The 25214-nt window shown below is 38.9% G+C and overlaps 1 protein-coding gene across 6 annotated transcripts in view; it reads right to left on the bottom strand.

The window, feature by feature from the left end:
- The window catches only part of RIC8B (RIC8 guanine nucleotide exchange factor B), a 128388-nt gene that overhangs the window by 51755 nt on the left and 51419 nt on the right, over positions 1–25214 (bottom strand). For all 6 annotated transcript variants that reach the window (XR_008793145.1, XM_056118730.1, XM_056118766.1 and 3 more), the window contains exons 5-7: positions 23495–23589; positions 8220–8448; positions 7288–7383 (exon numbers count right to left, since the gene is read on the bottom strand). Coding sequence is in view for 5 of the 6 variants with exons in the window: in XM_056118730.1 (XP_055974705.1) it covers positions 7288–7383; positions 8220–8448; positions 23495–23589 (420 nt within the window). In the remaining variant the exon portion in view is untranslated. The remainder of the gene's footprint in view (positions 1–7287; positions 7384–8219; positions 8449–23494; positions 23590–25214) is intronic.

The raw sequence follows: 25214 nt of genomic DNA, 5'->3' as shown, positions 1-25214 counted from the left end.
TGTACTGATGTTTTCTAGTTGTTTTAGTTTGTAATAAAACAGCTATTATTTATTGAGTACTTATGTGCCAGTTGCTATGAAAGATGATAAAACAAATATTCTCTATGATCAATTTCCACTGCACTGTTCTCTTCCAGGAGCTGCCCCCGCGCCTGGCTGTCCTCGCCGGGGCCCCTTGGAAGGGAGCGGGTTGAGCTTTCCTCCCCGCCCTGACCAGGGCTCCGGCAGCCAAAGACCTCCAGGACCAGCCACCACCATGCTGAGACCACTCTCCGTACACATGAAGGTACTGGCAGAGGGACAAAGTCACGTGGGTTCCGGGGCCGAGATCTCCAAGCCTACTCGGATTGGAGTCGAGCATCCTCCACCCAGATCCTCCAAATTCCAGTAGGCGGGGGTCACACCCACCAACTGGCCCCCTGGCGCCATGTAATCCCAGCAACGGCCAAGACTCAGAGACTATAAAAACCAGCTCCCAGAACCGCACGGGACATCTTATGACATCTTATTATCTCATTCCTACTTTGGACAAACTGGCAGGCTATCGAATGTAGCCTGCCCACACGGCAGAGTCTGGCAAACTCCCTGTAGCGTACCCAATATGCCAAATACCAGTAACAATGATGGGTCTCATTCTCCTAAAGAGCCTTGAATATAATCTCAGGTCTAGGATGGAGACGTTACTGGGGCCTGCTCGAGGCAATCGACGAATAACAGGATGATTTGTGATTTGTGGTCAATTTCCACAGTAATTTTGTTAAGGAAGCAGTAACACCACCATTCTGGGATGATTATGGACTGGTCATCAGAGGGTTTACCTAGCTTGTTTGCTTTACCCATCCATTCTTTCATTCACTCACTCATTCACCCAGACAATTCTTCCTGGGTTGGCCCCATGCAAGGCAAGCACCCTACCCGCTATATTAATGCTTCAGACTCTCTTTTCTTGTTTTCAACCATTGTGCTCTGGAGAAACTTTACTTCACTGCTTTTACTCATTCTGTTGGTAGGTCTTCTAAGCTTTATAAGCTCTTGAAATTCTCATAAATTTCTGAAATTATATTTTCGAATATACTTCTTCCCTGACTTTCAGACTTTTATAGGACTCTGAAAGTTAGCATGTCATAAACAGAACTCACTATACTCCCACCAAAGCCATTCTTTCTATTATTTCCATCTTATTAAGTGGTAAGTCTGTTATTCCAGCTGTTTAATACATAATCCTTGAAAATACTCTTGGCTTGCCTCTTTTACGATTCACACTCAGAGTACCTGAGAAATAAGATCTTAAGTGTTCTTATGATACACATATATAAATATAAAGAAAGGTAATTCAGAAACAATTAGTTTGGTTCTACCTCAGAAACATATTAGTAATTCAGCAATTTCTCACTAACAATGTGACCACATCCAATACATCTTGCCTCACTGGACATTCTCCTAATTGACCCTAGCATCTAGCATAGTCATTCTATGATTTATTCTCTACGTCCCTTAAAAATCAGAGGCGAGGGTCTCCCACTAGCAGACTACCAAGGAGTCAGGGGGAGAAGCAGATTCCTTGATGACTCCGGGCCAGGCTGTTTTTACTGTTTTTACTCGGGGCGCCCCAGAGTGTGGTGGGTGAGAGCTCTCCACGCCCCAAGGGACCCAGCCCTGGCAGCTAACCTCCACTACCCAACTGCTGCCACACTTCAGGCCACTTCCCTGACCTCGTGGCCACTTTGTGGCTGCACGACACATCATAAGACACTTCCTACCCATTTTCCATAATTACCACACCATATTTGATGGGGTTCAGACAGTAGGCAACAAAATCATAGAGAGAACTCTCTCTCTATATATAAAATGTATATATATTGTGTGTGTGTGTGTGTGTGTGTATGTATGTATATATACCTCTCAGAGAGCCCGGCAAGCTACCAAGAGTATCCCACCCGCCTGGGCAGAGCCTGGCAAGCTCCCCATGGTGTATTTGATATGCCAAAAACAGTAACGATAGCAGATCTCATTCTCCTGACCCTGAAAGAGCCTCTAATCATTGGGAAAGATGAGTAAGGAGAGGCTGCTAAAATCTCAGGCTGGGAGGAATAGAGACGTTACTAGCGCCCACTCAAGTAAATTGAGTAACAACGGGATGACAGTGATACAGGGATACAGTGATCCCTTAAAATCAGATCCTGTTGGGACTGGAGCACAGTGGGTAGGGCATTTTTCTAGCACGTGGCCAACCCGGGTTTGATTCCCATCATCCCGTATGGTCCCCTGAGCACCGCCAGTGGTAATTCCTGAGTTCAGAACCAGGAGTAAACCCCGTGAATTGCCAGATGTGACCCAAAAAGCCAAAAAAAAAAAAAAAACCCCAAACAACAACAACAACAACAAAAAATCAGATCCTGTCAATCCTCTTCTCAATGTTTAACAGTTTCTATGGTTTCTCATCTTCTCACTCATTGTAAGAGACAAAGGTCTTACAACTCCCGTAGGTTCTACAGTCTAGCTTCTCTGCTGCTCCATTTCTACTTCACTGCTAGTTAGATTGCTAAAGCCACACAGATCTTCATGGAATGCCTTTTAAAATCATGGAAATCATTTAAAAACTTGATGAAACATGCGACATTCTTGTCTCGTGATCTTTGTATTTGCCTGTCTCCCTGCCCCAAACCTCTTTTTTTAGAAACTTGCAGGTTTCATTTTCTTTCTTCAGGTCTTTTTTGTTCAGATGTCCCTGACAGGAAGTCATTCACTGACCACAATATTACTCAACCTCAGCATTCTTTTCTTTTTTTTTTCTCCTCAGCATTATTCTTTACACCCTCTTCCCCCATCCCTGCCTGTGTCTTAATCTTTCTCAGAGTACTTATCACCATTTTGCCCAGTATATATTTACCCTTTTATTACAAGAACGTAGAAAACTCAAATCTGTTTTGTTTACTAATCAGGGTTCAGCATACTACAAATATTCAGTAAAGTACAGCTGACTGAAGAAAGAATGAATTAACTCAATTAATTTTTTTTTTTTTTGGGTCACACCAGTGGGTTACTCATGCACTCAGAAATTACTCCTGGTGATGCTCGGGGGACCATATGGGATGCTGGGAATCGAACCCAGGTCTGCTGCGTGCTAGGCAAACACCCTACCCGCTGTGCTATCGCTCCAGCCCCAACTCAAGTAATTTTTAAGTGACTTTTACAAGCTAGGAACTATGCTAGAAATGAAGTTAGAAACTAAGTAAAAAATGCTTGCTGTGTACATAAATGAAAATTAACTCTCAGAAAACTGAGTAAGCTACACATAGTATTTGCAAAATCCACATTTCAATATATTTGGTAGGGAAAACCACAGTGTAATACAAAGTAATTTCACAATAAATTCTTATTATTTGGGTCAGCTAACCATAAGTTATCTCATTTGACTAGAAGAATGACACATGTGAAAATGTGATTTTGCTAGTTGTTTTGGGTTCCTTACAACAAGTTTTCTAGGATCTAGAAACACAGTATGGAAAGTAAGAAGCTTGCCTTGCATCTAGACAACCTGGGTTCAATATCTGGCACCACATATGGTCCCCTGAGCACAGAGCAAGGAGTAAGTCCTGAATATAGCCAAATGTGGTGTAAGGAAAGAAACAAAAAGTTTCTAAATAAAATTTTGTTGCTGCTATTGCTATTATATAGCACTTTCAGACAAAGTACAGATGCATGGAACCTTACTATTCCTCCATCTCCAATACATACATATTTTCTTTTTCAGAAAAATCTTGCATAATTTTTCAAATCCCTAGAATCATCATCTCTAAGTTTCTCCAGATCAACTCATCTGGGTCAGCAACTGTTCTCATCTGTTCTTCTCTGCCTGTCCAAATAAAAATACTCACAACCAATTTCCTTTGGCTATGAGTTGGATTTAGTCAAGTATTCATTGTAAGGTATAATCAAAGTTAATCATCTGTTTAAGTTCTGCCTTTCTAGATAGTTATAGTCCACAGTGCATCCTTCAGAGGGAAAGCTGATTTTTGCAGTTAGCCCTGCATTCTGTAATATATAACTCTTTACCTATACTGCAGTGTTTCTTTGAGGACAGGGAGTAAGTCTTAATAACCTTTTGCTTCTACAAAATGTGTGGTCAGAGTTTTCACAAAATGGTGAATTTCAGGGGACTCTCTTGTGTCCTTTATATAATAAAAGCCAAAACACAAATTCTATTTATTATTCTTTACCAAGTCCTTGTAATCTGTATCTGTCAATTAAGGGTTCATATTGTTTAAATAATTGTCATGCTTTCACTTTTTTTTTCCATTTTTTTTTTTTTTACAAGACAGACTAAACTATGAGATTTATACAATCTGAAGAGGAACCTGAGTACTCTTCTATGTTAGAGTCTCAACTTCTTTTGGCAAGGGGATCTCCAAGAACTGCTCTGGAGGTCCAGGGGTGGGGAGCAGTGCTGCTGGCTGTGTGCTAGGCAAGCACTTGAACCCTATATTAGCTTTCTGGCCCCAGGTCCTACTTTCTAGTCTCCCCCTACCAGCAGTCCAATAATGTGCTTGACATATTTAAGTACTTACTAAATCTGGACCACAAAAAGAAGGGAAAAAATTGAACCCTGTTAATTTATTAGGGAATTTTTTTTTTTTTTCTTTTTGGGTCACACCCAGTGATGCACAGGGGTTACTCCTGTCTTTGCACTCAAGAATTACTCCTGGCGGTGCTCAGGGGACCATATGGGATGCTGGGAATTGAACCCTGGTCAGCTGCCTCCAAGGCAAGCGCCCCACCAGCTGTACTATCGCTCTAGCCTCTATTAGGGAAAATTCTTATCAATAAATGGACAATGGGGTGAATGACGGTAACATGTATTGAAATGTAGAAAGGAGGAGAAGAAATACGTTGGTGGAATAAGTAATCAAGAAATGGGACTGGGGGAGAAAATAGTGTAAATATTAGGATATGTGGCTTGCATATGACTTACCCAGGTTCATTCCAAGCACCACACAATCCTCAGAGAATTGTCAAGTGTAGCCCTAGAAGCCCCCAAACACTCCTGGGATAACCCTGGCAGCACTCAAGCAGCAATCTGTCTCTGGCCCTTATAGTAAACCTATGCAGCCAGGTCCTGAGAATGGTCCAGGGGCTGTTCTCTGGGAAAACCCACCTCCCTTTAGAAAAGAGGAGATAGACACACACACACACACACACACACACACACACACACACACACACACACAGAGAGAGAGAGAGAGAGAGAAAGACAGTGAGAGAGACAGAGACAGAGAGAGAGACGGAGAGAGGGAGGGTGGGAGGAAGAGAAAGAGAGAAAGAGAGATTAGCTTGAAATATGTTAAACTAAAGATACCTATTACATCTCCAAGGGGAGCAGATGAGTGTAAGGGGAGCAGATGAGTATAAGGCCGTTAAGCCCAAGAGTTTAGTGGTAAGTGCTAAATATATACACTTAAGAGTCATCTACATATAAATGACTTTCAAAACAATGACTACAGAGATCACCAAATAACTAAATATGGAGATAAAGCAAAAATGCCTTGGGTCACTCAAACACTGCACTCCCTATGTCTTAGAAACCAAATGAACAAAGTATTTCATGGAAGAAATATTTAATAAATCAATATGCTTTTGGAAGGAAACTTGACCACTATTAGATTTAGCAATATTGGAATGAGACCTGCAGTGGAGAGACAGAAAACATAAAATCTTAATACGTGGGGTTTCGGAGTGAATGAATATAGAAAACACTCTAAGGAACACTACATAAGGAAAAGCAGCGAAATGGAAGGCAACATGAGACATGGAATTTAAGTATCTGTTTTGTTGTTTTTAACATGAAAGATGTTTTTAGACAGAAATGATCCAGAACATTAAAAAACAAAAATCAAAAAAAACAAAAAAAGTAATCTAAGAATAAAGAGAAGGAATAAATGTAGAGCAGAAGTTTTTGAGAAGTTGAAAGGGAAACAGATCCAGGACACAAATGTGGTGGCTGGCCACAGAAATAATAATAAGCAGAGACAAATTCATGCACGGCAATTAACAAAAATATAGCAGTACATACGCTTACAATTGTACATGCAGTGGTGGAAAGATGGAGTTTCTTTTAATTTATCCTAAACTCTTAAATCTTTCCATTCTACTTCAGCTCTTCATCATCAGCTCTCTCTTAGAGTGGCCTGCCTGTATCTACTCACAATCCTCTTACCTAATCCCGCAAATTGCAGCTTTCATGTCTTTAAATATAAATGAGATCAGTGCCCTTCTTAAAATGGACCAATGTGGGGATGGTCCAATAGTACAGCGAGTAGAGCACTAGCCCTGCACAAGGCAGAACCAGGTTCAATCCCTGGCACCCCATATGGTTCCCTCAAGCTCTGGCAGGAGTAATTTCTGAGCATTGGCAGATAGGGCCCCAAAACAAGGGGGAAAGAAAAGGAATAAAAAGTGGACCAATACTGTTTCATCTCACTTAAAATCAAAAGTACCATGTATTCTGACGTAACTTGGTTCTTTGTACTTCCCTTACTTCATCTACTACTCTCCCCTTTGTGCTCTTTCTCTAGTTGACTATTCCTTAAGCTATACAAAAACATCACCTTATTTTTTTTGGGGGGTGGGGCCCACACCCAGCATTGCTCTAGGGTTACTCCTGATGAAATTATTCCTAGTGGGGCTCGGGAGACCACATAGGATGCCAGGGATAGAACCAGGGCAGTCACGTGCAAGGCAAACCCCTACCCGCTGTACTATCTCTCTGGCCCCAGAATCACGACATCTTAAGGGACTTTTGCTCTCTTTGGTGTACAAAACTTCCAGACGGTCTCTGATCCTTTTTTTTGTTTTATTCAAGATGTTGCTCAAATGTCATTTCTCAGAGAGGCCCTTCACAATTCTCTCAAGTCTTGCATATCTTTCCATATTGTTCTTGATAATATTCATCACTGCTTGTCATATTATATTTGTTTACTTTTTGCCCTCCTCCTTACTATAAAGCAAACTCCACAAAATGAAGACTTCACCTTTTAATCCTTTTAATGCTTAGAAAGGTACTTAACACAATACATAGTAGATAATACGTATTTTTGAACAAATGATTTAAAAATAAACAGGCTCATTTTTATCTCTTGATTAGAAAGATGTCAAAACTAAACTAACTTTTCTGACTTTCTAAAAAAATTTTTAGGGGAAAGAATTCAACTCATTTTATGTTAAAACACATACACACCAAACACTACATCTAAGATTAACTTCAAGGTATAAAATGAACTGAGCAGTTACCTGATCTTTGAGAAATTTTCTGATGTTTCGATGGGCTCGGGAACATTCTGTTAATAAGCTGAGAACTGGAGTTAGACCCTCTCTATAGCTGCTTCCCTAGAAAAAAAGGCATACACACTACATTAGTTAAGTTTCTTAATAGTCTTACTTCCTACCACATAACTGAGCATATTTAAATTCTCTTTCTGAGGAAGAGACATCTTAAACTATCAAAACTGTCCAAATTAGAGGGCATCTTTTTGGTGGTAGGATGGCACGAGAGCTTTGGTGGTAGATGCTGTGAATCTTAAACACATACAGAAATATTAAATTATCCCCTTGAAATTCTGTAATATTGGAAATGAACAATAAATGAATTGAAAAAGGGAAAATTATTTCCTACTCCCATTTTATTATCTTTTGATTTACTAATACCCATTTTTATCTTTCCTAGATTTCCCCCTACATTTTCTAGGTTAATGGATTTTGATGAGGGAAAAGTTTGGATAACCCATCCATACTACCTTTCTTCCTTTTGTTATAGTTACCTGACAAATCATGTGACAAACCAGATTAAGTAGCTCACAATAAATGGAAAGCTCTAATTTTAATAAAGATATGTCTGATATAATGTAGTATTTTTAAGTATGTACAATGAAGTCTTTTTGGGGATAACTTTAAGACTTATAAAAGAGTACACAAAAAGTAATTATTTTTCCTGTTTTTAGGAACCAGTCATAATTTTGGTGTTGTATCAATACAAATTCACTTGGTTTTAGCAATCTATCATATATTACAATAATAAAAATGCTTTCTAGACTACAAACAATAATGAAAGATACCAGCTATATACAAAGCCTCAATTTAAAAAAAAAAACACACCTGTGATGCTTATATAGAACATTTATATTCATTAAAGCCTCTTCCCAAGATCTCCATTTTATCAGCCTTACCTTGTCTATTCTTTTCTCCATAAAACTGAGTAAAACATGAATGGCCTCCATATTCATACCATTGTATACCATGGTATTGTTTTTCAAAACTGTTTCTTTCTCATCTGTTTTATCACTGGGTATTTCATCTAAAGTCGTTGCCTCTTGTGCAGTTTCTTCATGGGTTAATGGACAAATGAGAACATCCAAACAAGAGACTGGAACATTGCTTAAAAGGTTGACTGCATTGCTGGAAAGCAATTTAAAAATACAGTATTTCAATTTGATTGAATAGTCCTTTAAAATGCAAAGATAATAAGTTCAGAAGCGACTTTCAGGAGTCAATTAAAATTTTTCATTTTCAAAACGAACCATTAATGCCACTTAGTATTTTACTAAGAGATAGAAAATAAAGAACTGTTTCAAATACACATAAGACAAATTATAATGAACAGATGTTAAATAGGCACATAATCACATAATGCCATGTCACTTTTTGAAATGGCTAAAATAGGAATTAGTAAGCTTTAACACCAGCTCTTCATTTTTATTATTATACAATACTAGCCCTGCTTTTCTCCCCTTGGGGTTTTAAATCCTTTTGTGTATCTACTGGTGTTTTATTATTCCTTAGATTATAATATGAAACACCGAGAAGCATTGTATATAAGCAGCTTATATAGATGCAACAATACTAGAAATCGAATATTGTAAGATGAAATTTTGTTCTTTGTAGATGTAGAAAATATAATTTTTGTATCATCCTGGTTTTGATTAAAACATTGATATACAATGTTTTTTTGGGGATTTTTTTTTTCTCCTCATTCTCTTATCACTAGGTTTCTTTGAAAGAAGTCAACACAGTGATTTTGAATTTCTGCCAGAGCTTTTGCTAGGTATTAATTAATGAGAACATGAGTCTGGGTACACCAGTAGGGGGAACCCAAACCATGTTATTTTTGGATTCTCTTTTGCTGTTGTTGCTGCTCAGTGTATAAAAGACCAAAATCACACTAACAAAAACTGAGAGTTCTTCAAGAGCTGGGGAAATAGATCAAAAGGCTGGAGCATATGCTCTGCATGCAGGAGTCCCAGGTTCAATCCCTCCTCCTGCGTGGTCCCCGGAGGGCCGCGGGGAGTGGCTCAGCATCCCTCCAATCCCCAATAGACATATTCACAAATATAATTTTTCCCCATGCAACATTTCATATTTCTTTCATCTGAAAGGAGAGGCTGTGCTGAGTTTTAAAAGCCTGTGCTTCAGAACTTCCTGATAAACAACAATGGAAAGACAGACATTACATTTCCTAGTGACAGAGAAGCAGAGCTAAAAATAACCACATCCTGACTAAAAATAAACTCCTGCAAATGCAATTTAAACGTCTAACCATTTGGAAACCAAATTCAGCGCTTAATCGGTGTGATGTCTTAATTTAGATACAGAAATTCCTTTTAATTTAGATTGTAATGAAACCTCAACAATAATACAAAATAGCAAAACAACTGTTTTCTGAAAAAACAATCACAATTTTCTTTTCTCTTTGAAGAGTGGTTCTACATTCTTTTTTTTTTAATATTATGGAAAAATTCATAAGAAATCCAAGTTTAAGAATTAGTGTGGAAGGGTGGTAAGATTAAAAAAAATAAAATAATTGGAAAAATCCTATCAATAAATGGGTCCTAATAAGTAAGAAGATTCTTTGATTGTATTCACTAAAAATCTACTGTTGTCTACTACTTCTGCTATGAATACTACAATGAATTTACTACTACCAAAAGAGTGATTATTATTACTATTACTTGTATATAATCACAATTTGGTTGAAACTTGAACATTTTGCAAATATCTGTAGATTCTTGTCTGTTGCTGATGTTTTCCTTGTGGTTTAAGCATTTGAAAATTACTACTGAATATGGATTCACTAAAAGACAAAGGGAAAAAAGCCAAAAATCTTAAAAATTATTTTCTAAAACTGTATAAATAGGATTTATTTTTTCCAATTCATGGGATTATGGGCTCTGGAGTCTATCCATAGCATGATTCTCTAAATCTACTATAGACCACACTAAGTAAGTTTAAGACCATTCATTTCATTATAGAGGAATGTCTCCCTGAAATTCATTTAAAATAAGTAGTTTCCAGGAACTTGGTAAATTTAAGAAACCAAACATCAAGTCTGATTCAACAAATATTTGGAGGTTTTAGGCTTTTCAAGAAAAGTTCCCATTTCCCTGTTCCTTATTAAACAACTGGGTTCCCAAACAACTACAAAATTAATTTTCTGGCTCACTGTGTTTGAGCTATTCTTTTTAAGTAAGGAAGGCCAGTTTTTTTGAGCTCTGTCACTTCTCTGACAGTTTTATTTGTGGTAGAAGAGTGTATGAAATTCTCCAGCTACCAGGAAGTCAGTGACTATGCACAGATCTGCACAATGGTGTTTGCATTCCTACTCCAGGGGGTAGAAATACTGTGTATATTACTCTCCCCTTTTCAGCTTCCTTGGGATCATTAATCACTGGGACATGACATCCTCCCACTCAGGCTCCCAGCCCCCTCCTGATATGCAGATTCAAAAGCAAGGCCTATTTAGAGCTCCTGAATGCCCTGATTAAAGTCCTATTCCCTTGTGGTAGAGGGAAGATAATCTAAAATATAGTTCTGTATCAGTTGCTGGATTAAATATAATACCAAATAACACTGAGGAGCATGAAAAGGCACATTAAAAAACCTGCACCTTTATATTAAAACAGCTTATATATATACACACATACATATTATATGTATGTGTGTATATATGAATGTATAAACACACACAGAATACATGGGGTTTTTTTCCCCATCGTAGAGAGATTAGTTAGTGGAAAGAAAATGAAACAAGTCAGCTAAATAGCTTTCTAAAAAGTGGTCAGTAATCTAAGGGGAAAACCCAGAAGGGAAAGAGAGTCAAGACATGCAGGTGAAATTTTGAATGGGGTGATTATGGCAGACCCCAATGAGTATGGGCGTATTTAAGCAAAGACTTACAGAAAGTTAGGGGGCGAGTCATGTGGAAAGGGTATTCAGACAGAGCAAGGGCAAAGTGCCCAGGCTAAGAGTAGTGGCAGATTGGAAGACTTACAAAGAGGTAGGTGTGGTGGGCCAAGTACTCACAGCGCAGTAGGGTATATCAGACAGGTAGCCAAAGGGTCTGATTGGTTCTGTCAGCTATTATGACTTTAGCTTTTATCTGGAGCAAAAGGTGAGTCCCTGCATGGCTTCGCACAGTGATACATTCTGTCTTATGTTAAAAAAGTCATTCTGGCTACTCTGGAAGATGCCAAAGTGAGAAGGACCAGTCAGGACTGTAACAAATGAGCAGAGTGCTAAGAGAGGAAAAAGTCAGATGCAGATACACTGTGAAAGATCTCCTGATCTCCTGACCAGTTATGGAGTGAGAATTTAAGATTTTTAGACTTGGAAAGTAGAACTCTGTAAGTGTCCAAAGCTGAAATGAGAAATACTGCTGGAAACACAGTCTTATCAAGGGGAAAACTGGTTTTAATTTGGGAAAAATTAGATTTGGGATATGTTATCAGATTTCCAAGTGGAAATGCTGGTCAGAAACTTAGCTATAACTTTAAAGTTTAGGGAGAGAAAGCTGGATTAGAGGTATAAACCAAAGAGTCTGCACATAGATAACAGTTAAAGATATTAGACTGAGTTAAGTAAGTAATTTACTGAGTCTCAAGTAAAGGCTTGGGTATGGACCAAAAAATTTATGAAGGCCAAGAGTTTGGGGTATTCTATCCAGAGCTAAGCAAAAGAAGACAGAATAACTTGTCAGGGTGGTATCCTGGAAGAAAGTACATGAGAAAGAATAGAGTGCTCACTTATGTCAAGTGATGTAAGACAGACAGATGAAGCAAGATGACAACTGACAAAGTACTCTCCCCAGTAATAGGCTGGCAGAAGAGTGAAACTGCCTGTTTCAAAAGAGAATAGCAGAAGCTCCAGATAGTTGCCACTTAGAGGAGTTTTAATGGCAGAGGACAAGAGAAGTCTAGAGAAGCAAGAGCTGAGGCAGTGTCAAGAAAACTTTGATTACGTTACAGAATGGAAAGGCCCCTGGCCGCAACTCTCAGCACAGTATATCCTTTTAACCCAGTGATCTGGTCATTGTTTTCTAAATGTGACAAACACATATTCCCACTTTTATACAGTCCTTATTTTTTCTTGACCAAAACATGCACATTCCTTAATGCTAGCTGAAACCTCACTTTGTTCTCAACCAATATTCACTATGCCTTACAGTAGGGGCTACAAACAAAAAATAAAAGCTAATACCTCTTTTTCTAAAAGAAGCCACCAAAGCACGATTTGGAGCAATGGGTTGAATTTTAGGTTGTCTCTTCAGGAAAAAAAAAATGCCTTGACCACACTACATGGCTCCTTCTGAGTGTTAGTATCTTTATCCCTAAAGTGAAAAGAGATAAATGTATTCCACTATTCCAATAACATTTATTTTTTGTTTTTCTTGGACCAAGAAAATATCATATCCAGGGCCTCAGACATCTAGAGAAAATACTTTCCTATGGTGCTACAGATATGGCCTCTCCCACCAGCTGATTGTAAGGATTACCAAAAATAAAAAGAAACAAAACAAAACACCAAAACCATGCAAAACTCTTCCAAGCACTTAGTAAGTGGCAAACTACTTTTGAACAGTAGACATATGACACTACAGGTGGTAAGAGAAAAACTCTAGAGAGATGACAGAATATGGCAACAGTGGGGAAGTGAAAACCTAACTGTAAAGCAAAGGACAAGGCCTCTGCACCGCTTTAGTTGACAGTGAGGTGAGAAGGTGCATATGTCCATACGTGAAGTGGGCTGGACTGTAATGGGGACTGCTGTGATGAGAAGGATACATGGCTAGATGTATTACCGAAGAACTTACACTAGAACTGTGCTGGCGAATGAAAAGAGAAGAGAGTAAAGTTATGGAAACAGCAAGTTACAAATCAGCAGTCTTGCAAACCCTGAAAATATAAAGATAATCTATTGGTGTGGGGAGAAATTTAAGTACTAAAATTACATTTATATGTAATAAATATACATATAAATGTATATGTACATTTACATATCTTCTAATTTTTTAATATATTTTTATTTAATTCATATATAGTTTAATAGTACATGTACCTAATGTATTAACATACATAGCAGTACATACATATGTAATTTATATGTAAAAAGATATATGAAGTAGCATATTCATACAGTTTATAGATTAAGATTTGATTCAAATGTTTAGCGATCAATGGTATGAAAAACACCAGCAAAAAACATAACTGTGAAAGAAAGGAGAGAGAGGTTGATAACTCTGACAGGAGAAAAAGTTTAATAGATTTCCCTTCTACCTGGGATAGACCTCGGCATTTTGAAGGAAGAAAGCCCAAAAAGAAGGTACAGAGGAATTAAATGCTAGAATAAGGTTTAAAGAGGCAAGAAAAAAAATTATGGAAGCTAGCCTTGGATTGGAAAAAAATCACTCGATTTTCTGAGATTAGCAGAAAATATGAAAGAATGAATACAGATTAAATTTATAGCAAGGAGTAGGAAGTAAGAACTTGAGGAAGATCTTTCTGCAGTTCCCAGCAACACTGATAAGTGACTAACAAGGATATTCACTCTGCCACCAATATTTATTATGTACAATGTACACCTACCTTTTCTAGGTATTAGTGATACAGTGTGGAACAAAAGAGACAAAATCTTTACTCTTGTTAAGTTTATAATTTAGTGAGGGGAGCAACAGTGACCATGTAGAAAAATAAAAGAACAAGATTATTTCATTGGTAATAAGTCCTATAAAAATTAATATGATAATTCTTGGGAAAAAGAAAATGGGAGGAATCAATCTCCCGAACTTCAAACTGTACTACAAAGCAGTAATAATTAAAACAGCATGGTACTGGAACAAAGGCAGAACTGCAGACCAATGGAACAGGGTTGAATACACTGACATCTCCCCTCAATCATATGCTCATCTAATCTTTGATAAAGGTGCAAGTAATGTGAAGTGGAGTAAGGAGAGCCTCTTTAATAAATTGTGTTGGCATCACTGGACGGCTACATGCAAAAAAATAGGCTCAGAACTCTGCCTAACACCATGTACAAAAGTAAGATCAAAATGGATTAAAGACCTCAACATCAGACCAGAAACCATAAGGTACATTGAAGATAAAGTTGGCAAAACCCTCCATGACATTGAAGCTAATGGTATCTTCAAAGATGCCACGCCACTGGCCAAGCAAGTGAAAACAGAGATAGATAAATGGGACTATCTTAAACTAAGAAGCTTCTGCACCTCCAAAGAAACAGTGACCAAAATACAAAGACAGTCTACAGAATGGGAAAGGATATTCGCCGAATACACATCTGACAAGGGGTTGATATCCAGGATATACAAAATACTGGTTAAACTCCACAAGAAGAAAACATCCAACCCCATCCAAAAATGGGGCAATGAAATGAACAGAAACTTTCTCAAAGAAGAAATCCGAATGGCAAAAAAGCACATGAGAAAATGCTCTACATCATTAATCATCAGGGAGATGCAGATCAAAACCACAATGAGATACCATCTCACACCTCAGAGACTGGCCCACATTCAAAAGAACAAAAGCAATCAATGCTGGCGTGGATGTGGCGAGAAAGGGACACTCCTTCACTGTTGGTGGGAATGTCCACTGGTTCAGTCCTTCTGGAAAACAGTATGGACAATTCTCAAAAAATTAGAAATTGAGCTCCCATTTGACCCAGCAATACCACTCCTGGGAATATATCCCAGAGAGGCAAAAATGTATAGTCGAAGTGACATCTGCACTTGTTTGTTCATTGCAGCACTCTTTACAATAGCCAGAAACTTGAAGAAACCTGAATGCCCAAGAACAGATGACTGGTTAAAGAAACTTTGGTACATCTACACAATGGAGTACTATGTAGCTGTTAGAAAAGATGAAGTCATGAAATTTACATACAAGTGGTACAATATGGAAAGTATCATGCTAAGCGAAATGAGTCAGAAAGAGAGGGATAGACATAGAAAGATTGCATTCATCTGGGGGATATAAAGTAACAAAGTATGAGATTAATACCCAAGAATAGCTGAGATCAGCACCAGGACGATTACTCCATAACTTAGAGGCCAGCCGGGTATCCTAGAGGAAAGGGCAGTTCAGATAGAGAAGGGAGCACCAAATAAAGGATGTTTGGAGGATCCTCCCAGGAGGGGAGATGCATGTCGAAAGTAGACTATGGACTGAACATGTTTGCCACTCAATGCCTCTTTTGCAGACCACAACACCTAAAAGGAGAGAGAGAACACAGGGGATTGCCCTGCCACAGAGACAGGGGGGATGGGGGGAGGGGGTGGGAGGGATATAATCCATGGTGGTGGAAAATGGGCACTGGTGGAGGGATGGGTATCTGATCATTGTATAATTGAAACCAAAGCACAAAAAATTGTAAATCTACAACTGTAAAAAAAAATAAAATAAAATAAAGGGAAAAAAATTAATATGATAAAGAGACAAAGAGTGATAGTGTGTGCTTGTACATGTTCTATCATGTGTGTGCACTTGTGTATGTATCCATTTAAGTTGGGAAGGCCTGACAGAGGGGGAGCTATCTCGGCTCAATTCTAAGTGACAAGTAAGACCCAACTGTATTTCTCTTCTCTTCTCTTCTCTTCTCTTCTCTTCTCTTCTCTTCTCTTCTCTTCTCTTCTCTTCTCTTCTCTTCTCTTCTCTTCTCTTCCCTCGCTCCCTTCCTTCTTTCCTACCTTCCTTCTTTTCAGTTTCTTTCTTTTTTTTTTAGGTTTTTGAGCCACACCCAGTGATGCTCAGGAGATACTCCTGACTTTGCACTCAAGAATTACTCCTGGCAGTGGGATGCTGGGGATTGAACCTGGGTTGGCTGCATGCAAGAAAGCGCTGTAACTACAGTACTATCTCTCCAGCTCCATATAAAAACATTTTAAATAGCAAACAGGGCAAATATAAAGGCCTTAATAAGCAGATTATTATGAATAAGAGAAACTAGAGCAGATCAGCTTTAGTAAAGAATTATCTGGATCATGGAATGATATAGCTCTCTATCACTGCCATGAAATATTTTGAGTGGTAACAAAGTGAATGCTGTCAAATATGAGGCCAATGCCTGAGGTCCAATGCTGTGAATTCATCTGATACAATATAATCAGAGATAGTTTTTGTCATGCACATGAAATCTATGTTACTAGAACATTGTCATAATGAGAACATAATCCAAAAAGATTAAGGATAGCCTGACACTTTTTGTATGACTGTCCTCCTAAAAACTGGAGAAAACTGAGACTCAGTTCAGTTGTCAGATAACTAATCTTCAATGGTTGTGCCTAGTGTAGAATGTTCAGCTCTCCCAAAAATCATCCAAAATAAACATAATTTCTAAGTCAAAAGCAGTATCTGCTCAGGAAGGTTGCGTCTGAGAATGGCAAACATGGCTTGCAATCTTAAAGAGAGGACAAGAGAAGGAGCTCAGGTAATTAGCAAATATATATAGCCATAAAAGAAGTTTTCTCTAGCGGCCTGTCCTGCTTTGATCCCCAGAGCCGTTGAGCATTCCCAAGCACAGAGCCTGGAGCATCTCTGAAGCACCTATGTGTGGCCCCCAAACTCCCCTTCTCTACCAGGAAAGTTTTCTCTTAGTCATAAAGACAGAGGGAAACTACGAAAGAACTCTAAGCAGGAATTTCCCTTTGAACAAACAACTCTATGTGGTACAGAGGGAAGAGAGCCCTCTGTCAGGATGGATAATGGGACTAACTGCATGAGTTTAGACATGGATAAAGAAGGCAGGATGACAGATGTTGAAAATTGGCAGAACAGGGCAATGAGGGTTGAGAGCGAGGCTAAAATACAGATCATAATCTTTATGCTTTAGAATACAGAGAGAAGAAGATAACCCTGCAAAGGGTCTAATAGGAGAAAAAGGAGTAGACGGAGAAATGAAGTTCAGGGAGTCAGACCACAGTGATCTTGTTTGAACTCTCTTCAAAATTATTTGGCTGAAAAAAATCTAATTATATGTTTGTATATAACTAAATTTGTAGATAAATTTAAAAATTAATTTACTAGGAGAACATTCAAAAACTACCTCGCTCTATCTCCTCCATTCCTGTCCTGTTTTTACACTTCTCATAATCTTTATGCTCTATCTTCCCATTAGACTTCTTTGTCCTCCACAGGATGTACTACGGAGTCTTTTGTGCATGGATGTGATGCATAGCGATAGCTCAGAAAGTATCTGATCACCTAGAAAATGCTATACTCAGTAAGAAACTGTTAAAAATGAACAAAAAGCTTTAATGATAACAAAACAATAAAGCTACTTTTCAATCTCTGTAGAGTAAGCTATTTTACTTTCTACCTATATAAATTTATGTCTTATATAAGACTGATTAAAACTAGGTTTGAGTGTTAATACAGGGAGGAGAGCATTTGCCTTGTACACAGCCAACCTGGGTTTGATCCCTGGCAGCTCATATGGTCCTAAGAGCCCCGCCAGTAGTGACACTAAGCACAGAGCTAGGAGTAAGCCCTGAACACTATTGGATGTAGCCCCCCCCCCAAAAAAAAAAAAAACACAGATTCATCAAAACTGTACTTTAAGGAACTGATAAGAGAGTACAGTAGGTAAGGTGTTTGCCTTACCTGTGGCTGACCCTCGTTCAATCCCTGGCACCCATCTGGTCCCCCATGACCCACCAGGAGTAAGAGTCAGGGGTAAACCCTGAGCACCAATGAATGTGGTCCAAAAAAGAAAAACAAACAACCCCCCAACAAACAACAAACAAACAAAACCAAAATTGTACTTCTTTTAAGTCTGTCTAATCCACTAGCTGGTTGAGTTCTGAGGAACTGTAATAGTACCAGATTCATCTTTGATGCCCTGGAGCTCAACTAAGTGCCTAACACCTCGTACCTAATACAACATGAAATAAAATCATCCAACTGCCAACCATTTATTAAGCCTACCACATGTAAGACATTAAGCTTAGCTAATACTACAGTGGTTATCATTTTGCAGTGCATAAGTCTATCAAATCATTATTTTGTAATAGATAAGTATATCAAGTAAATACATTCAATACCTTAACTTTACAGTGTAACATGTCAATAAAATCTTGTAAAAGCTAGAAAAGAAAAAAGACTATGTTTAGCACAGTAATGAGGTGTCATTAGGTACTCAGTACATAAGATGAAATGAGACGGTCTAAAAACAAAACTGACAATAAAAAATCTTCAAAGATGACAACTGCTGAGTGGAAGAAATGAAACTGAGAACTTAAAATTTTCAATTTTCCTCTCCTCTTCTGTCCTCTGCAGTATAAGTCAGGTACACCTCTCCTCTCCAAAATAAAACAAAATCGTATCCACATACTTCTTTTCTGGCTAAGTGCTTATGTATGTGCTTTTTGATAATGAATAAAAATGCTGAAAATTCTTTCAGTTAGAGGTCAAAGAGACAGTACAGTGGGCAGGGTATTTGTCTTGCACAGAGCCAACCTAGGTTCGAATCCCAGCACTCCATATGGTCCTCTGAGCCTACCAGGAGTGATCCTTGGTGTGACCACCTCCTTCCCCATTCCCAAATACATCAAAACAAACCCAAAACACATCAAAACAAAAAGACCCTTTCAGATAGAAAACAGAGATGAACAGAAGTAGGCCGTTCTGTTTAGAGGCAAAAGAGGCAGCTCAACTAGCTGGAGCACTTGATATACATGCTAGAACCCTGGTTTCAATTCCTGGCTCTGTGGGGTCCCCTGAGCACTGCTGAGTGTGGCTCAGGAATGAAAACCAAGCAAACAAATGAAAGATAAAAAGGTTGGGGCCGGAGTGATATAGCACAGCCGGTAGGGCATTTGCCTTGCACTCAGCCGACCTGGGTTTGATCCCCGGCATCTCATATGGTCCCCCAAGCACTGCCAGGAGTAATTCCAGAGTGCAGAGCCAGAAGTGACCCCTGAGCATCGCTGGGTGTGACCCAAAAAGCAAAAGGAAAAAAAAGAAAAAAAAATAAAAGGTAGATAATACCAACTTTTTGTTACCAATGGTATAGATAAAAGGAAATGCAATAGATTTTTTAAAGTGACCTAAGATGCTGATTAGTAAAAATAAAGGTCGAGGTCAACTCTATTTGTGAACTAATTTTATCTCTATGCTCATATCCTTCTGACTTCTTTGGGGGAAAAAGAAAGACAATAGGCCAGGGATATGGCTCAGTAGTAAAGCGCATGCCTGCCAAGTGTTAGGTCCTGTGTTTGATCCCCAGCATCGAAAACAATAAAGAACACTGTCTTACAGAAACAACACATCAGAAAAAGCTAAACCATTATTTTTACTGTCTCAACTTCTGGATACCTTATTATGCTACTGCTATGTCTGTATCACAGAATATAGCTGACCTGGGAAAATAGATTAGCTTACAACTTTTCTCTACACGATCACAAAATACATATAGAAATGTGTTCCTAAACAAATTACTAAAATCAAGAATCAACTTTAAGAACATGTTTAGAATGAAATTCTGGACCTAAAAGCCCATATTCTTGTACAACAACATCACTAAGGCAGCAAAGACAGCTGTTCTGGGGAGGGGCCAGCAGCTAAGGGCTTACTCAGCGCTAGGGAAGAAGTGCTTTATAAATCTGGCATTAAATCACCATCATAATCCTTTGCATTTGATGACAAGTCATACACACTATTCACGCTTACTTTATATATAGTTTTTCTTAAAAAAAGAATTAATGTCATCTCCAAAGCTAGAAAACAGAAATAGAATAACTTAGAAAATAACTGAGAAATGGAGTAAGAGTTTACTTTAAAACACTTAAACCTTTAAAAACTCAAGAGAGTTTTTAAAAAATGATTTCTTAAAGATAAACAGTAAAACTATTTTCAGGATGACTATAAATTAATACAACTAGGTAGGTGTTAGAGTACTAGTAAAATTCCCAACATTGCCCTTTGAGAGTGGTACAGTTTTCTCTATATTTAAATGGACTAGACTAGCATCATTACTACTGCTCAAGATGATACTAATCAATTTAATTCTGATTAAAGAGACATGCAGGTCCATTTCAGATAAGCTGTCAAGTTAAGAAGCACTCAATTTTCCCAGTAACATCTTTGAGACATACTAGTAAATGCTGTTAGTGGCTCTAAGAAGACTCTCTCTCTCTCTCTTTCTCTCTCTCTCTCTCTCTGCAGGGATGGGGCAGGGGAGGGATAAAAGAGTGGGGATTTCCCAGGCAGTGCTCAGGGAGTCCCACGGCAACTCTCCAATCAGGCAAGATGGTTTAATACAAGGCCCAAGTGTTGTGCTGCTCACACCCAATGACTACACACTGCAGTGTTGGGGGCTGTGGGGCGCTCTGGACTGAACGCAGGTCCTTTCACAGGCAAAGGATGTGTCTCTGAGCCAACTCCCAAGCCAAAGACATTCTTTCTTTACACCCCCACCCCACCCCTTTTGAGGAGGAAGCCTCCTAAGTGATGATCCAGCCATTACTTCTGGCAATTCTCTGCTAACCAGGTGAGGAATTCAATGCAAGAGGCAACCATGTTGTGCTGTTCAGGCCCTGCAATGCTGGGGGTACCACTTGTGCCCCTCTGGTGGTGCCTGGGAGCCACCAGAAACACACCTTGTGGTACTTTAGGGGACCATATGGTGCTGGGGACTGAACAGGGGTTGGGCACTGCAAAGCACATATCTTAACCCCTGTAGTATGTTCCCAGTCCCTAGGGACATCCTTTATTTTTTTTTCTTCTTTTACTTTTTTTCTTTTTGGTATTTGGGCTGTATCTGGAAGTATTCAGAGATCACTCCTGGCCAGGGGTTAGAGGAACATAGAGAGTGCTGGAGACCAAACCCAAATCAGCCACATGCAAGGAAAGCACCCCACTTGCTGTATTATCTCTCCAGCCCTAGGATATCCCTTCTATCCCTTACACAACTTCTAATGGGTATTTCATCAAAGCAATAAGACTTAGCTAATTTAAGAAAAATATCTTTAGAATCATCTAAGAAAAAGAAACACTTAAATCAAATACCATAATAGAAAATGAAGAAACTGTATTTTCTTTTAAATTAGGTTTTAAAAGCTCTATGCACTTTAAAAAAATTTTTTTTTGTTTTGCTTTTTGTGTCACACCCAGTGATGCACAGGGGTTACTCCTGGTTCTGCACTCAGAAATTACTCCTGGCGGTGCTTCGAGGACCATATGGGATGCTGGGAATTGAACCCGGGTTGACCACGTGCAAGGCAAATGCCCTATCCTCTGTGCTATCGCTCCAGTCCCGCTCTATGCAGTTTTGCTCTTTTGAGAAACAGTGGTTCCCTGTTAAATTCACTCTTAGAGAACACTTGCGGGCTGGAGCGATAGCACAGCGGGTAGGGCGTTCGCCTTACACACGGCCAACATGGCCGACCCGAGTTCGATTCCTCCGCCCCTCTCGGAGAGCCCGGCAAGCTACCGAGAGTATTCGATATGCCAGACACAGTAACAACAAAAGTCTCCAATGGAGACGTTACTGGGCCCGCTCAAGCAAATCGACGATCAACGGGAGGGCCTTTACCTTTACCTTTACCTTAGAGAACACTTGTTTTGTGGTTAGTTGAAAATTCTAGTCAAAACACCTGATCCTCAATTCCCTGCATAGTTGATTGATATCTATCTGAAAATGAAACTTACTTTTTGTAAACTCTTTTATAGATTCTAGAGTTCTGTTGTTTCTTGGTTATGAAAAAAATAGTAAGTAAAAATGTTTAATGTAATTCTTAAAGAATATGATGTATCATAGTTTATCTGATTTTTTTTAAAAGACAGAGCTACTTACTACATTATGCTTTTGGTTTTGGGCCACACCTAGTGCTCTGTGCTCAGGAAATACTCCTGACAGTTCTTGTGGTAATGAGGATTGAACCCAGGTTGGCCAAGTGCAAGGCAAGTGTTCTACCTGCTATACTATGCATACCCTGTCATGTACAATACTATGTTTTTTCATTGTGAGAAAAATAACCTTATAAAGGCTTGCATGGCAGAGAATACAAAGATAACCTACTGATGAACTTAATATAATGTCCAATGTAAGATAATATGTGACTGAAAAATAGGTGTTTTTGTTTCAATACACTATACTGTCTTTCAAGTCCTGCTGTACTGTCTAGTCACAAAGGACGTTTCATTTTATATTTGGCTCTGTTTGTACAAAGCTTTACTTACACTATATTTTGAGGATTTTCTTTTCTTTTTTGGCTTGTTTTTGTGCAGTGCTGGGAATCAAACTCCAAATCTCACACATGTGAGGCAGGCACGCTGTCACTGACTGAGCCACGTCCCTATCCCATAAACTGTATGTGTAAAAACATGTATTTTAAATGCTGAAAAGGTAATTTTTACTATGAAAAAACCCCCACAATTTAAGAACTATTTGTAAAACAGAATTGTTTCTTTGAAACAATTCAAAGTTTCAATTTGGGGGTTGAGTGTTAGGTGGAATGCTCAGGGATCAAACCGGTGTCTGCCACATGCAAAGCAAGTTCCCTAGCCCCACTTCTATCTTCCCAGCCCTATTTAAATTTTTTAAAATACCATTTGTATTCTTATAAAACATTATCAGTTACTTGGGGGAGATACCCCAAGCAGTGTTCAGGATTCCCAGGGCCACTCATGATGTTACTGAGCCAACAGGGCCGGGGATTCAGTATTAGAGCCAGAAGATGTGGAACCGTGCTTGGGTTCCCACATTTTTTGCAGTGCTAGGGTTCACACCTAAGACCTGAAATGATCAGAACAAGCGCTCCACTGCTGAACTATATCACCTGTCCTTGGTAAATACTTTTTAGGAATGACATTTGTGAGAGTATTAGATTAAATGTAGCAATTAAAAACGGGGTTCAAATCCAAGTTCTTTCAGTTATTTGGGCTGAGTGCTATGGGAGAAACTGCCTCAGTTTCATTATCTATGGAGACGGAAAAACAGTGATACCTACCTACTATGAAGTTAGTATGATGATTAAAGAAGTTAATCTTTATAAAGAACTTGGGATGATGTCACACCATAAATATTCAGTAATGGCACTTGATGATTTTTAATGTACCAGTTACTTATTTACTGCTCTAAATAGACAATTAAAACTGGATACATAAAAACAAAACCTGGTGATGCTCTTCAATGAGGTATCAATACGGAGGTGACCTACCTGTGCAGCTCTTCTGTTTTTTCTTCTGTTGGACCTACAATTAGTAAACAATGGCGAAGGACAGCTGCCATGACTCGGAACTGATGAGAATCACTCTATGACAAACGAGAGGAAAGGGAAAATTGGGGATTGAATGACTTCCTACAGAATTTGGTATATTACAACATCTCTTGAGGTTGTATAGTTGTATAGTCATCTCAAGGCCCCTTTGTAAAGCCATTCTTACACCACACACAGAAGAATTTTTTTCCCATTTTTTTTTCTGCTTTTTGGGTCACACCTGGGATTCCTCCTGGCTCTGCACTCAGGAATTACTCCTGGCGGTGCCCAGGGGACCATATGGGATGCTGGGAATCGAACCCAGGTTGGCTGCGTGCAAGGCAAACGCCCTACGCGCTGTGCTATCACTCCAGCACCCCCACACAGAATTTAAGATAACCTACGAAGAATTCCCAAAGTAGTACCAAGTGAACAACCACTGTCTTATTTGAATAGCCAGACAAAGCTGAAGCCAGAAGTTGATCAAGCCACTCCCTTACAATAGTTTTCGAAATACATGACTTTCAGGAGAAGTGATCAGCACCCATGTGTTACCTACTCTTTTACATAAAGATTCAATTCAACCAGGGATCACTTCCAGTTCCAGAAAGTCTAGCTTTCTTCTTCTATAATAGTCTGCTTCATTTGACTAGCCATTATGAAAGTACAAATGTAAATTGCTCTAAAATAATTTAGGAGTGGGTTGCACATTTGTAATAAAATGTCTTTTCAACATTCAAAAGCAAAAGAGGCTATAAACTTTGTTATTTTAAATTATCTTAATTTCCCAGTTCCACAAAATCAAATTCGTAATTTCTTGAGTAAAAATTCCCTTCAGAAAAAAAAGACGATGCAGTATCCACCTGGAAATCTACCTTTTTTAAAATGAACAAACATAAAGTGCCCTCCCTACTGTAGTCCAACTATTACCACTCCCATCCTGGATTGTTCCAGCAACTCCTGGCGGGTATTACTGCCTACTTTGGGAAACAGTGTTCCAGGGCTACCAACAAATGATGAAAACTTATTTTATCTTTTGTTTTCCCACCATCCACTCACTGTTAGTGACATTTGTGAGACACAGAGAGTCAGAATGAAGTATGGAAAAAATTAAGCTCTCAACAATCACTCAATCATATCCAACACTCCTTGTTTTCAGTGATACTAAAATTTCTACTAGAATTTCTTTAATCAGCTACATCGGCAGAAAGATCCTATCTTCTTTCAGATTTTCAGTAAGACAAATGAAAGTAGTGATAATTATTATTGTATGGTCCCTAATGGTGTTCAATAGTGATCCCTGGTGGTGTTCTGGGGACCACATGTGCTACCCAGTATTGAACAAGTTCATAAGAAGTGGCAACATACAAGACAAGTGTTACTTCTTGTACTCTCTCTGGCCTCTGAAACTATGATTATCACTTCTAACACTTAATATAACTGATCTCATATCTATCTAAGGTGAAATATACTTATACATGTACATAAATACTACATATGTATATAAAATTGATAGCACAGCGGTAGGGCGTTTGCCTTGCATGCAGCCAACAAGGCCGACCCGAGTTCAATTCCTCCGCCCCTCTCGGAGAACCCGGCAAGCTACCAAGAGTATCTCGCCCACAGGGCAGAGCCTGGCAAGCTACCCGTGGCGTATCCGATATGCCAAACACAGTAACAA

The sequence above is a fragment of the Sorex fumeus genome, unplaced genomic scaffold (genome assembly GCF_029834395.1).
Source record: "Sorex fumeus unplaced genomic scaffold, SorFum_2.1 ptg000003l, whole genome shotgun sequence".
NCBI classification, from domain to species: domain Eukaryota; kingdom Metazoa; phylum Chordata; class Mammalia; order Eulipotyphla; family Soricidae; genus Sorex; species Sorex fumeus.
The sequence above is the reverse complement of the archived record's forward strand: the minus strand, read 5'-3'. Positions and strand labels throughout refer to the sequence as shown.